At 33.1% G+C, this 16341-nt stretch overlaps 1 protein-coding gene across 5 annotated transcripts in view; it reads left to right on the top strand.

Annotated features, from left to right (window-relative positions):
* Window positions 1-15697, top strand: part of Ufd4 (ubiquitin fusion-degradation 4-like) — a 165112-nt gene extending 149415 nt beyond the window's left edge. For 4 of the 5 annotated variants that reach the window (XM_072534601.1, XM_072534600.1, XM_072534597.1 and 1 more), the window contains 5 exons: window positions 764-1114; window positions 5082-5404; window positions 5796-6046; window positions 6213-6961; window positions 9444-15697. In XM_072534601.1, the coding sequence (XP_072390702.1) occupies window positions 764-1114; window positions 5082-5404; window positions 5796-6046; window positions 6213-6961; window positions 9444-9726 (1957 nt within the window). In that variant the 3' untranslated portion in view covers window positions 9727-15697. The remainder of the gene's footprint in view (window positions 1-763; window positions 1115-5081; window positions 5405-5795; window positions 6047-6212; window positions 6962-9443) is intronic. The other variant, XR_011951199.1, reaches the window with a different exon arrangement.
* Window positions 15698-16341: the final 644 nt, after the last annotated feature.

Here is a 16341-nt window from a genome sequence, read left to right as displayed (position 1 = left end):
TATCATATATTTTACGTCAGATTGATAGATATTGGATGAAAAACACTTTTTAAATGTTGACGGCAGCAAAATTATTGGGGCAATAAGCGGGTCGGACACCCAAAAATACAGGAGGTGATTTTTCAGTCAGACACTATGAAGAAAGTTTGTCACAAAATCAAAAATGATTTTTGCGAAGAATTACATTTAACATATTACAGGTGTCCAACCACGCCCCATGATGAATGCCCCATTTTATATGTCAATATTCTCATATTTCCTACTTACTATATTCCCAAAAGAAATGGTGTTCATATTTATGATAATTGCCAAATTGGCGCCTTTTAGAGCTTCTCAAAGGAAAACGTCCCGTTTTCAGACTTCCCGGCCATAAAAATGTGTCCATCGCTGCCGTAATTCAACGAATTTACAACTTTTATTTTTTTTATTATACTATTTAGATCGATGTACTATATACTAATAATGATAGCATTCTCGTGCAGCGAGAATGACAGCTATTCATGACCAATTAAAGTAGGAAATTGGTGCTTTACAGCATGTGGCTGAACTCCGTTTTAGTCTTCACCTATTCCTTTTCCTTCCATTAACTGTGTTTATATAGTATGATTCTGCTATGCGATATATTTAAAAAAGTGGTAAAATATGTAATATTTTTTATTTTATGTAATACAGTTCTTCTAATAGAGAGGCATTATTTGCTATTGTGTGTATATATAACTAAATATTTAGTTATAGATAGTATAACTAAACATTTTGTTTTTAGAATCATATATAAGGAATTGAAAGACGATGGAAGTTACGACATAGAGGAAGGCAGAGCTACTCCAGTAGCGACCCAATTTTCTCGTAGTGGAAGTAGTTCTATCGCTGGTACCACTTTATCACCGAGTACACCAGTACCTGGCACTCCTTCGGTATCAAATTGTACAGTTGAAGATGTATTACAGCTTCTAAGACACTTATTCGTCATTACAACCTCGAAAGAGAACGATCTCAAAATACTGGATAATGCCGATATACCGGCAGATGAATATTCCAGCAAGAAAATCACCAACAAACTTTTACAACAAATCCAAGATCCGCTAGTTTTGTCCAGCTCTAGTTTGCCTGCATGGTAAGTTTTTTTGATATATTTTGAAATGTTTATTTTTTTTATAAATATTTTTAACAAGCTACAACTAATTTAAAAGTACCAATTGTTAACATAAATTAAAACTATAGAAATCATTACTTCAAAAATAAAGTCAAACAAGCATTAGAGATCAAATACATTGGATTAAAGTAAGAATAATTGTAAAGTAACATCAAAAGAAACGAAGATTTGTTTGACGAAGAATGTAGATCTACATTCCTAACCTAATCTAACCAACACTCTTGCCGGTCTTGTGCAGTAATCTCCCATTGTTGTACCCCAATCTTACGTAGATCATTCGTTACTGCATCCTTCATCCTTATCTTGGATCTTCATCCTTATCTCGACCAACTGACCTGCCATCGGGCCTTTCCCAGAAAGTTGTGTTTAGTAGTCTTTCATCATTCAATCTCACTGTTTTTATACATGTCCTGCCTATCTTATCCGAGTTGCCTTAATATATCCTATTATATAGGATATGTTATGAAAAGTGTACAGAGTATAACACGCCTATCTTTCTTATATTCGTAGATTATGAAAAGGCGTTTGATACTATAGATCATCATAAAATGCTTCGAGCATTGGCTGACTGCCGCATTGACTACCGATATATCGCCTTGATTAAAGGTATTTACGAAACTGGTACAGCTTGTGTCCTCCTTCATGAAGATATCAAAAAGTTTCGAATAGAACGTGGAATTAGACAGGGTGATACTATCTCCCCTAAATTGTTTACAGCTGTTCTTGAATATATGTTCAAGCAAATGGAACGAGAGGATAACAATTAATATAAATGGGGAAGATCTGAACCACCTACGATTTGCCGATGACATCGTTTTAATATCTGATAGAGTTGATAAAGCTACAAAAATGCTGCACACGCTCTATAAAGTGTCAAAAACAATTTATCTTAAAATTAACACCTCAAAGACAAAATTTATGACCAACCTTGTTGTCAGCGGTAAAATTCTGATTGAGAGCCATAGCATCGACCAAGTAATAGCTTACAAATATCTAGGGCATGAGATTCGCTTAGGCCGAGATAATCAGACAACTGAAATACAAAGAATGATAGGTCTCACATGGGCTGCCTTTGGTAAATTGAATAACATTTTCAAGTCTATTATCCCAGTTTGTTTAAAAAGAAAATTTTTTAACCAGTGCGTTTTACCGGTTCTTACATATGGTGCAGAAACACTGGACGAAAAGAACAATAGATAAAATAAGAGTTACACAACGCGCTATGGAAAGATCAATATTAGGTATTACCATCAGAGATAAAGTACCAAACCTAGAAATAAGAAGAAGAACAGGAGTCACAGATGCAGTTGAAAAAATAGCCATGGCTAAATGCCAGATGTGTTGCCAGATTAACGGATGATAGATGGACCAGAAAGATTCTGGAATGGCCACCAAGGCAAGAGGCATATCGAAGCAGAGGACGATCACCGACTAGATGGTCGGATGATATCAAGCGCATCACCACAAACTGGATGCAAGAAGCTCAAGATAGAAATAGGTGGAAAATTTTACGGAAGGCCTACGTTCAGCAGTGGACAAATATAGGCTAATTGATGATGATGATGATCCTATTATGTTTTCTTCTCCACAAAGTGCTTGGAGTTCCTGATTATGTGTTCGTCTGCACTCTCCTGCTATCTCGTTTCCACCAAGCCCAAAGATCGCCCCGATGATCTTTTTGTCTAAGACTAACGGCCGGTTTCCGAAACGTTATTCAAATCTCCAATCATGTAATTAAGTATCAAATTTGATCAATTGTTAACAAGCGACAGGTTTCCGAAACGAAAATTATGGTAAAATTACGTGATCACCGATTTATAGATTATTTGACATACGATTTTACATGGAAACAGTAGAATCGATTGTAATCGTTTATTATTTCTGTACGAATTGTTCTTTATCTTGCTCTAAATTAAGAAAGTAATGTTGCTGTTTCACTTTACCATCATTCCTGTTTATGTGTAATCTGCATTCTGAAAATCAACAAACAAACATAACCTAACTAACTAATAATTTTGTGTCGTTCGTTAATGTTTACCAATTTGTCATTTATCAACTTTAATTCTTAAAATGAACCTTTGTAACAATATTTTTGGGTTCTTTCTAAACAACAGCTTTTTATAAAACACCTTAGGTTTATGTATCTTACAACGTAACCAAAGATTTTATTTTATTTACTTACAACCATTGGTACATAACCAAAGATTATAAGATTAATCGTCCAAAAATCTCAGATTACCTGACAAGCTAGTATGACAGAAATTTGACATAGATAAAACGATAATTAGCGTTTCGGAAACCCAAAATACTTCTGACAGGCTGTTAATCATCGATTATTTGCTTGTTAGATTAGTTAATGTGTGTTATGTGATTGAAGTTTGATCGATGTTTCTGCAACTCAAAATGCATTTAATCGACTGTTAACAGTAGATTACCTAATTTTGATAATGATCAGCCTTTCGGAAACCGGCTGTAATAATTTTGTTGTTTCACGCTGGTTCAGTGTCCACGTCTTTCTTCCATACGTTATAATGGGCGAATTACTGTTTTATGGCTCTTCCTTTTAAAAAATAATTAATGTACTGCCTTCCGATATCTCCAACTACTTTCATGCCTCACGCAAGTTCAATTTCATCATCATCATCCAGCCTCAAGAGTCCACTGCTGAACATAGGCCTCTTCCTCATGTTTCCAACCCCGTCTATCTTGCGCCGCTCTCATCCAGTTTTTATCGACTCTTCTTAAATCGTCAGTCCATCTTGTAGGTGGTCGTCAAGAGAAGCGTCGGTCGACCACCGACCACCTACAAGTTCAATTTACGATCGGCCAAAATGATGTTGTGGACGTTTCGATGTTTTCCGGGACAACGGCCGAATTTGAGCAACCAGAGTGTTCAAGATCATTTGTGTCTATACAACTACATTTAAAATGAACATATTACCACTTAATTATTGTTTCTCACAAAACAGAGTTCGAATTACAGTTACTACGCTTCTACTTTGCTTAAACAGCATGTTTCTCCATTAGAAAGCAATACGTTTTACATTAGAAGCAGGAATATACCTGAAAAAATCTACAACAATTTTTAAATTAAAATGATAGTGAGAAACTGAATCATATGATTTTTGTTAATTGTAAATGAAAATAAGGACAGCATTTTTATTCTAAAAAACATAAAGATCTAAAATGTGTCTGATGGACAAATATTAGGAATAATATAGCTTGGAAACCGAACATGTGTATGGCAATTAAAGTTCTAAGGAAAAAAGATACAATGTTCCTATTAATAAACAGCGAAAACTAAATAAAGGTTTCTCCTCTTTTCTTCGCTACACTTAGAGCCTGTTATTCTAGAGCTAATGTAACAGAAGCGAGGTGTCAACCTTTTTGTACCCTAAATATGTTATTTTACTTACAGTGTTTAGTATGTGGACATAAAATCGTCATGGTAACTGCAATAGATCAGATATCAAAACCATCAAAGGCTAAACAATCACAAAGTCTATTTAAACACAAAATACACAAAGATGGCAACTAGGAATGTGAATTAACTAAAGACTACCGTATTGAATATTTTCTATTTACCTGTGAAACTAGATGCAGTTGCCTAGGTGCTGAATTAAAAAAAACATACGTCCCCGTTTAAAATTCTAACTTGCCTGTACCTGACAGAGATGTAACTCTAAATGTGCCTCGAATATGATTTCAGTCATCTGACAAAATCCGTGAAAACTATACCAAAACAACGCAGACGTTTCTGTTGTCTCATTTCAATGTTTGTAGCTCTCTATTTCTTTTTTGTATTGTTAATGCCCATCTTAAAGTATTGTCGATACTGTATAAATGCTTCATTAAGTTTAATGATTATAACATTATCTCATTTAACTCGTTTACGTACATTAGGACTATGTAATTTATTATGTTTTAGGTGTGAAGAACTAAACCATTCATGTCCTTTCCTGTTTCCATTTGAAACGAGGCAGCTATACTTTAATTGTACCGCTTTTGGTGCATCCCGAAGCATAGTTTGGTTGCAGACGCAAAGGGATGTTACAATGGAGAGACAAAGAACGCCCGGTTTGTCTCCAAGAAGGGACGATCCTCATGAGTTCAGAGTGGGAAGGTTAAAGCACGAAAGGGTGAAAGTTCCTAGAGGAGAGCAGTTGCTGGAATGGGCGATGCAAGTGATGAAAATTCACGCTGCTAGAAAGTCCATTTTGGAAGTTGAATTCGCTGAAGAGGAGGGAACAGGTAACTATAATTGTTTACTTAATATTTCAGTGTACGTAAATCTTTCAGCTGGACATAGGTAATATACAGTGAGGTAATTGTAGCAACTGCGCTTTCTTAAGCCCACTGCTGTCGTCAAGGCCACCTGTTGGAAAATCATACAATTCCAGCGGCGTGGTTATTTCATTACTTTTTTTAGAATTGAATTATCATTAAAAATGATTCATGTTATCTAAAAACTGTTATAGACAAGTAAATATGTGCTGCGACGGCGAAGATAGTACTACCTACATGAAATTCATACTTGTCATTCTATTACATTTTTGTTTATTATTGAAAATTAAATGGTCTGAATAATATCTTAGTGGGAATTGCATAACCGGTAAATGATAATCAATATGATTTGTTTTAGGTTTAGGTCCAACACTCGAATTTTATGCACTGGTAGCCGCAGAACTACAGAGGAGAGATTTAGGCATGTGGATTTGTGACGACGAAGCTATAAGCCTAAACGAACCGGTAGACTTAGGAGAAGGAATGAAACCTCCAGGATACTATGTCCGTAGAGCTTCAGGTCTGTTCCCTGCCCCTCTACTTCAAAATTCTGACGTATGTGATAAAGCTGTAAAGTATTTCTACTTTCTGGGTGTATTCTTAGCTAAGGTTTGTATTTTATTTTAATATATATTGAAAATTTAATCTGAATTCTAAATACTGGCCAGAAATGCGCGAATTGGTCAGGAAAAGAGAGTTCATTTTATAATTTTGATGTAAAAATTGCTGTATATTTCTGCTTTGTGTAGATATCTAAAAACAATTTTAATTTTAGGTATTACAAGATAATCGTCTGGTCGATTTGCCTCTGAGCAGTAGCTTCTTAAAACTGATGTGTCATGGTGAAATACAAAACACAGTAAATGAACGCATTGGATTTGCTGGAGTTAAGAAGACGGTGGAAGAAGATATAATGACATCGAGTTTTATTTCCGAAGAAAGTGAGAAAGAGTTAGAACTCGATCCTCCAAAGATAATTATGGAAGAAAAGAGGCCTTGGTATTATAATATTTTAGGAGAAGAAGACTTGTATGATATAGATCCTATTAGAGCTAGTTTCCTGAAACAGATTAGAGAAATTATCAAGCAAAAGCAAAAAATTCTTCAAGATCACACTTTGAGTCCAGAACAAAGAAGTCATCAGGTCCAGAATTTATGTTTAAGTCATTCCTCTGGGCCCGTGCTTTTAGAAGATCTTGCTTTGACGTTTACATATTTACCCAGTTCCAGTATATATGGATTTTCGGCTGTAGATTTAGTTCCTAATGGTGCTGATATAGAAGTTAATATAGATAATGTAGAGGAGTATGCAGAATTGACAACGACGTTCTGGTTAGATAAAGGTATAGCTAGGCAGTTAGAAGCGTTCCACAAGGGATTTTCTTTAGTTTTCCCAATTGAAAAATTGGCTGCATTCAGTCCAGATGAGGTGCGTGTTATGCTATGTGGTGATCAGAATCCCGAATGGACTATGGAAGATCTTCTTAATTATACTGAACCCAAACTTGGTTACACCAAAGATAGGTAAGTTATTTTATTTAGTTTTGAAGTTATAAGACAATATTCGCAGATGTTGAAAACATCCAATTAAAATCCAAAGGTCAAAGTACGCCTCAAATAGAGATGTATCTGCGAATTATATTCTAGTGGACAGTTCCCAAGATAATCGAAAAATACACTTAGGTCGCTAACCTAAAAAATTTTTCAAAGCTAGATTTGAATATGTTTATTATATTAGATTAAGCCACAATTGATTGTAATGAAAATACGTTGTATACCGTTCAAGAAAAAGTGTAACTTGTACATGGTACTTTCAGGGTCAGTCGATACGCGAAGTAATTGATTTAATAGACCCTCACCAAGTGTTACAACAGTTAAAAATACCATTAAACATTTTCAAACTTCGGGATGTGTAAACAGTTGTAAAAAGTTTCATGAAGGTAATGAACCACGTGTTAGACCTGTCGATGAGGAGCGTCAAAACAGGGATATTGATATTTTTGCTTTTGTGGAAGCTAATAAACCCTGCAATAGTTTACAAATTGCTAGGGAAGTTAACGTGAATGCTCGAACTGTCCAGCGAGTTCTCAAAAGGAATGGGTATCAATGGTTTAAGATACAACCAACACAAGAACTGTTTCCGGAAGATAACTTTAGGCGGATGGAGTTTTGTGAATTTATGTTAAATAAACAGAATAAAAATGTAAACTTTTTAAAAAATATTTTATTTTCTACGAATCTTCATTTTCATTACATAAAAAACAATCCATCCGATGCAAGTTATTATTCTCGGAAAAATAAGCACCTCAGTGTTGCAGTGCGAACGCAGCATCCGCAGAAGTTAAATGTTTGGACTGTGATGTTAGGCGACCATATTGTCGGTCCATTTTTATCGATGGAAACCTAAACGGGCCCAAATAAGTACCCAACTTCTACAGAATGAGATCATTCCGGCAGTTTGACGCCTTCCCGTTAATTTTCAGGAGGTTTATTTCCAACAGGATGGGTGTTCGGCTCACAACTCTAGAGCAACTATTGACTTCCTCAATCAAACGTTTCCTGATCGACTGATAAGTACACGTGGTACAATTAAAGGGCTCACTAGATCCTGTGACTTAGCACCTAACGATTTCTTTTTTTGGGGTTTTCGCAAAGTAAACATTTATCGGCATCAGTTTGAAAGGGCCACAAACATAGTCGAATTATGGGCAAAAATACTTCATTTCTCTGCAAGCATTACACCAGCCCTACTCCAAAATATGAGGAGAAATCTGTATGGCAGATTTGGTTACTGTTTAGCACAAGGAGATGGAATATTTGAGCCCTTAATTCATTAATCTGCTTTCCTAATTTTTATGTTTTGTTAGGTACATTTTACGAAGTTTGTAGGTTCTTAATTAGGTAGTATTTTTTATGTTTTGGAAGAATTTTATTGTTTTTTTTTTTATTTAAAAGTACAAACGATTCTTATTCTGATTTTTTTTTCTTTCTTATCTTATTGTCCACCTTTGTCCATAAAATTTGTACAATTTTCAGTGACAATAAAGCATATTACTTATTTGCATTGCTATTAAGGCTAAAAAATAACCAAAAAATTAGTTTTAGAGCATTATAATAAATATACTCTAGAGATGGGATTGCAATAAATCTTAATTCCTATGGTCAACAAAATAATTTCGTTATGTGTATAGGCAAAATCTCAACAAAAATAGCCAAACGTATAAAAAAGAAAGGAATAACACCAGCTTTTAGAACAAACAACAACTTAGGCAAATATATTAAAAACAACAAGAGTCAAAATAAAAAGCACTTACACAGTGGTGTATACAAACTTAAATGTGGCGACTGTCCAAAAACTTACATCGGTCAAACTGGTAGAACTTTTAACAAACGTATAGCAGAACATAAAAGGGCTTTCAATAATAGAAAAACAGATTCTATATACGCACTTCACCTTCTAGATCATAATCATTCTTTTAATGACGAATGTCAAATTCTTCACATCCAAAATAAAGGCTTTAAACCATTTTTATTAGAATCTATGGAAATTAACGAATTAAAAACCACAGACATAATCCAGAATGCCAACTTGAGACAAACAGTTCTCCCCTCCTCAACCTGTTTTTTTAAAGACTATACCAAAAAATAGATCACTTGAGAAAAGCACTCTGCCGAAACAGCTGTAGTGATAAGATTTTATAATAAATTTTGTAGAAGTTTTGAAAACAACGTTTTCAGTGTTTTATTGTTATATAAAATTATTATTTTAAATTTACATAAGATGAACAGAGAAGAATCTGTGTAGAAAATGATAGCTCATATATTTATTAGAGGCAACTGGCGCCGAATAGATGGTACCTTAAAATATTTTCTTGTTTAAAATCTTGGACGCTTTTCTAAATGTAATGGGATAAGTGGTGAATTGATCATTTATTTCAAAAACATGAAATTTTTATTGTATTCATATGATATGAAAGATGCTACAATATATTCTTTTATTTTTCAGTCCTGGTTTCCTTCGATTCGTCAATGTGCTTGTAAATATGTCGCCCGAAGAGAGAAAAGCCTTTTTGCAATTTACAACTGGTTGCAGTTCACTTCCCCCAGGAGGTTTAGCCAATCTCTATCCGAGATTAACGATAGTCCGCAAAGTGGATGCTGGCGAAGGCTCCTATCCTTCAGTAAATACCTGCGTTCATTATTTGAAACTACCTGATTACCCCACCGAAGAAATATTACGACAGAGGTTATTAGCAGCTACTAAAGAAAAGGGTTTTCACTTGAATTAAACATGTCACACAGAGCAACTTTTATCACGTTGATTTGTCTGAAGACAGCACTCAGTTCTATGCATATACAAACAAGCTTGATTGCTTTACTACGAACTAAAATCTTACTTGTGCTGGTTGGGACAGTCAACAATACGGTTTAAATTAACTTTGTATTATTTCTTTAAGCTACTATTATGTATTTTTAAAAGAAAATGAAACTTATTTAAAAAAATGTACTGATAATTTTTGTAATTGTACCCATAAACCGATAGGACATTTTTGAGTGTACTTTCTGAAAGTATGAATAAGTATTAGCTGCTCCTGTTGAAAACATCGAGTTGCTGAATGATTTTAAGGTGATAATATATTTTAATCGTGACCAAATTATGGCGGAAATTTAATGTGTTTACTAAATGTGTGCAGAAGAAGTTTTTGTCGACAGTTCACTTGAAGTTTTAACAATAAATATTTTCTTTGTATTTAATTCTACATTGTTAGGCACCAAAAGCAAGTTACGGCCGAATCATTTACCAAAGTATGAAGCTGGTCATGTCATTAACCAATTCCAATTAATTACAAAATTCGTTAAAGGACGGTTCCAAAGAAATTATGCAATAAAACTGCTCTGAATCAATGCAGTGCATCAATTTCTGTACAGTAGATGAGCATATTGCCAATATATTTTCCACACCGTACATTATAGTACAGCCTTAATTTATTGTATATCTAAATAATATATCGTGGTTCATTTCAAAATGAATCTTTATAATTGTTTAGATTGTTTTGGATCATTAACATGTCGAAGAAGTTAAACAAGCATTATTTATTAAATTCCCACATTACATCAGGAAGTATGGTAGAACCGCCTTTCTTTGCTTTTCTTTTGTGAATTTTGTTATTGCTCGAAAACCTTACTTCAGTTTAATGTTTTTTTTTTCTTTTTAGCCTTTTTACATTCCAGTAACCAGTAGTTGTAGAACCTGTAATTCTGGTGCGCAGATATAATCTAGATTAAGGTTTTTTATCACTTATTTGTTTAATTTTCGTCTTTAACCAGCAAATCTCAAAATCTTTGAATACCATTGAAATATAAATTATAAATACATGACATGTTTTACCAGACTGTGGTTCCTGCATGTTTTACGAACTAACTTACTAAACTGAGTAATGTGATTTTTACAATTTTATGATTACAATGAAAACCAGATAATACTGAAATATTCACAGATTGTATATCTATGAAAAATTTTAATGAATGGTTTATTACAAATATTCTTAATTCTACATTGTTATCGTTTAAGTGGGCGCTGGACCTAATTCATACATATTATTAAAACGAAAAATAAATCAGTTTACAGTTAAAGAATAGGTACATTTATTTACTATGAATAATTTTAAAAATCACTTCAAATGTTCAACATGGTAAATGTACCATTTACCAAATTTGTGAGTTACTCTTTCCAAGACCTCTCCACGTATTAGTTCACATTCATTAATAATTATTTGTCTCAAATCCTGCATGTTGGTCGCCTAATGTAAACACGTGATTTTAGACAATCCAAAGAAAATAAAAAGGTCTGGGAAACGAGCAGGCCACTTTATGATTCCTTTACTTCCAATCCATCCAAAACCAAAAATTTTGTGCTAACTGACCATTCTGTTGTGTAGGAATAATTTGGTTATTTAGTAAATCTAAATACTTGTCATCAGTCACAGTTAAGTTTCCGTTTATGAAAAATAGTCCTATAAGCCTATTTCTGACAATTCCCCATCCAAACATTCAACTTTTTTGGATGCTGTGTATTCATAAATCCAATGAGGATTCTCGTTTGGCCAATACCTACAGTTATGATGTCTATCAGTCGCTCGCAAAACTATCTGTCGGCCAAAATCATGGTCTGAAAATTCTTGAACCAATTGTATCTTATACGGATGATACTCTTCAATACTTTCCTTACAGAACATAGACTTAAAGTATGGTTTAGTGCCAAATTTGTTGTGGAAGTTTAAGGGATTCCTCTAAATCCATTGCAATGTTTTGTTCCAGTTCGCTGTTTTTCAGCTTTTTTGGCAAATTTAACCGTTAAACGTGATATGGGATTTCTTTCAGGATGCAAGTCATTAAAAGTATTACACATTTCTTGATGAATTACAACATCACCATAACCAATCATTAATATTTCGATAAGATATTTTTCATTAAAAACCATTTTTAATCTACAACTTATTTTTGTGAATTGGTTTGACAATAGTTACTTATTAGATAGTACTCGTTTATTTCTTGCTACATTGTTTTGTTGCAAAAAAAAACATCTTGAGACACGAGTTTCCTTTATAGTTCTCACGAGGCTGTTATTGGTCTTAATAAATAAATGTATCTATCGAGCGATTTATTTCTCGTTTTAACAATTTTTTTCTATCAAATTTGATATGCATGAATTAGGAATAACAAGTTCTTTTAAAATCTGCAAAATATATACAGTTTCCCATTTAAATTAAATAAGTTAAGGGTGTTTCCGTTAAAATCGGAAATACAGTAGTAATAACCAAAAATATGGCATTATGTGTCATTATACTTGCATGCAAAGTTTCGTAAATATCAACTTTTTCGTTTCAAAGTTATTTACTTGGTTCCGTGGTTTATTCAAACGCTCTATACAGTAGGTGGCCAAATTATTAGGGACAGTAGAAAAAATGAAAATATTCGCTGTTCACCAACTCCATTCGTTAAAAAATGTTGTACTTACTCGACTCCAGTCTTCAACGGTCATACTTCGGTGCTGCTTGGCCCATTAGAGTCTCTTTCTCTTCGTGAGCCGTGGTTTTTTCATAGGCCGGCGACCTATCAGATTCTCTTCTACTAATCTTCGCCGGACTGTTCTTCTGGAAACTTTTCCTTCGGTATTTATCATCGTATTCAGATGTGCCACACTCTTTTTACAATTTTTGAGACAAATTTCCCTGATTTTACGGTCAGTACGTGGAGTAGGGATCCTTTTCCTGTCACATTTTCCAACACGGCCCGGTTCCAATGCCTCGTTTGAATCAATTTTTAATTCGATTTACTAAAGACTTTGAAACACCTCTGCAGTAGTTGGTTGCTATTACTCTTTGAGAAAGTGTAGAGTGCAGTAACATCGTTTTTATTTCTCTAATTTTCCTTGGAGACAAGTCTGCAATTTTTCCCATACTAAAAAAAAAAGAATTTTGATTTTGAACAATGTTTTTAAATAAAATCGTGTCATTAAAGGCAGCAAAAATGACTAAATAACAAATATTACTTAACTGTTAAATATATGACACGAAAACCTAGCAGAAATACTTTAAAAAAGTTTTAAACAACTTGAAAATATTTTTAAGCCTCACTGCGATAACATCCGATAACCAACTGAGATGCAACAGCAATTATTATTTCACTACACAATATAATACAGATGTGAACACCAATTTTTTTGGTCAAAAAACCATTTGAAGTAGAAAATACACAAATATATGACATGTAGTGTCCTTAATAATTTGGCCACCCACTGTATTCCTAAAATTGGGACGCTTTTTTTAAAAGTCTTTAATTCAATAACTTTTAAAGAAAGTGGATATAATGACATTATTTATCCATTTAAAATTGGGTATACTTTTCGAAATGTAGAATTACAAACGTATTAATATTGAAGTGTTGTTAAAACTTTTAAGGTATCTGTCGATACAAGATCACCTGATTCAAATATTAACAATTTTGGAACATTTCATAGAGTCTCATATTACGTTACCGTTTTAAAATTACTCGTTTTCTAAAAATATTTTACTGCCAAAAATGATTTTTTTATTGTACAAAGGAAACCGTGGATTTGTAAAATAATTATATGCTTTTGTAGGAAAGTTATGTAATAAAACGAAACTGAATAAATACTGCAGTAAGCTTTAATGCCACAAGCTTTTTACTAGACGTCGATGCATTGTTACATAATGAGAGAAATTAATAAAATATATCACTTGATTGTCAGAGCGCTTTTAAAAGGGACGAGTAATAAAAATAATAGTCACTTGCCGTATAATTTTGACCTAAAGCTACTTTATATTGTGCTAATACAATAATTTATATTGTGGGAAGTGTGCTTCAATATTTTTGGGTTTTTTGTAGTTTTTTTTATTATTGATAATTTTGATAATCGTCATTATTTTTATTTCCTTCTTTTTCATTTAATATAAGTAGCCCGTTACTCTGTTTTCGTTTAGGAACATAATAGGGGAGTGTACCGTACTTTGGGACGTTTTTTCCTTCTTTTGCTGGTTACTGTTAAGTTTAAGATAAACTTAACTCATTTCTAAGCTTGTAGTAAGTTTGGTTATATAAGTAAAATTGTAGGAGACTTATTTGTACGACATTTTATAGTCAAATTCGTTTAAATGACGCCCCAAACTACAATAACGTCTTTACCTTGTGTCATATTGAAATGTATTTTGCGACATTCTGCAGTAATACTTAATATATGAGAAAAATCCAAACATATATGAAATTAACGTTTATATTGAACCAAATATTCCCGAAACAAACTAATATACATTATAATTTTGTTTCGCCCTTTTTTTCTTTCTGTATATTCCAGTAAAAATAATCAACCGACTCAATTTTTTTCAGAATAGTGCCTTGCTCTTTTTAGACATCGAACTTCTAAATATTTTCTACCTTCAGACTTCTACTTCAGAATTTTGTTTACATTAAAATGTGAAGCTTTCTTCCCCAGAATTCAAACTAAGGGATGATTCTGAGACCTAAAAGCTGGGGGATAAGCCCGTCCCATATAGTCAGATACTCCGTATATTTTCATTAGTTTTGAATCCTAATACTTGGCCATATCCACGCTTTAACTCCATATAACAGTATGGAATATATGTAGTACATTTAAAAATTGGATCTTCTTTGTAGATCTGTTAGTTTCAATTCGGGCTCGGATTTTAAGTCAGTATTTAGATCTTAACAGATCCAGCTGCCCAGGTGTTTACACTTAGAGACTTTGATTATTTCTGTACCATATACATTTATGTGCACTGGTTGATTTTGATTCCGGTTTACCACTAATATCTTCGTTTCTACGGTATTGATTTTTAGGCCCAATAGATCTATTTCAACTGATATCTTGCCAGGCAGATACTTTAGGCCTTTAGGAGTCTCTGTACTTATAACTGTGTCGTCGGCAAACCTTAAGTTATTTATTAATTTGCCATTCACTTTCATACCATCTTCTGAGCCTTTAAGTGCGTTTTCGAATAGAATGTCAAAATACATGTTAAATAGATAGATAATTTTCAGTCTTAGTACAAAATTTGAGTTTTCTTAAAATATTTTCTTTAATGCATAAAGTTTGTTAAATTAACTTTAATTACTACAAAAATTTGTCAAACACTCTATTCAAAAGAGGATAATACTGATACTAACGATAGATTATGTTTGTCGAAACAAAAAACTTCGAAAACAGCTAAAAATATGGCACTGCATGATTGTTCCGAGTTACACAGTACACTACTCTTCCCTATGTTATAATTTTCTTAACTCTACATACTAGTCAGTCACGTGACATCATTTTTTATGAGAGAATCATGTTTATTCGCGTTTCCCTGATGTAAAGTGGCTTAAACAGATTTCTTTTGTGGCCTTTCTCCGACCCAGTGACATTTATTTGGAAGTAATATTCGGACTGAAAAGTTAAAAACATACGGTCAGTTTTGAAGTTTGCAATATTTTTTCTTTCAATACGTTGAGTTAAAAAATGGTTTGATTTTTATATATATATATTCATTTATTTGTAGTTTATAGAGATGCAGGGCAAGACATACGGAATATAAAAACGCGCACTATTTGGAAACTTGGTTTAACATTTTTATTTCTTGCTTGAAACTACTTTTCTGCTACACTACATTTAAATATTGTAGAGAAATATGTCTGTATGTAATAGATGTTAAATACATTGTATCAATAAAATTCTCTTTGAACTTTTGTTTTTTATTATTTATTCATTGCATAGCTCTCGATCGCTGTGCTTGCAAAAAACGAAACGAGAAATTATTCAAAAACAAATTTATGATCAAGTGACATAATAGTGAGATTGTAAGCCTAGAATATAAGTTGTTCGTACTGGACATTAACATAAGAGACAAAACGCAGCCAAAATATTGAATATACGTGCAAAATATCAAAATTATAGATGTTACCAGAATGAGGAAGATTTGTTCACAGCAAAAATGTAAAAAAATGAGCTGGAACATGAAGCAGACCTAATACAATTTGTGGAAATTTTCTAGTACTATTAGAGATATAGGTACTGTTGAAATGGTTGGAAAAAATTCAAAAATGAAATTTGATAAAGAGATCTGTTTGTATCAAACGAATTAAAAAAAAAGAAAATTATGCATGAACTTTTGGCAAGAAAAAGTCTGACAGATCTTAAAAATTACAAGTAAACCGATATAGATCTAATAAAATCTAAAATATCCTGTACCTTGGTGGCACTCAGAATGTGGAGCTGATCAGAGCAAGTAAAACTGCATTTAATAAATACCGATACGGCAAGTTTTCACCTACCACTTACGTTATTCAGTATGTGGAACAAAGATTAATTTTGAATAGAAGTGAGAGGA

This window comes from Diabrotica undecimpunctata, chromosome 6 (assembly GCF_040954645.1).
Source record: "Diabrotica undecimpunctata isolate CICGRU chromosome 6, icDiaUnde3, whole genome shotgun sequence".
In the NCBI taxonomy this organism is placed as follows: domain Eukaryota; kingdom Metazoa; phylum Arthropoda; class Insecta; order Coleoptera; family Chrysomelidae; genus Diabrotica; species Diabrotica undecimpunctata.
This window is presented reverse-complemented; position numbering and strand designations above follow the sequence as displayed.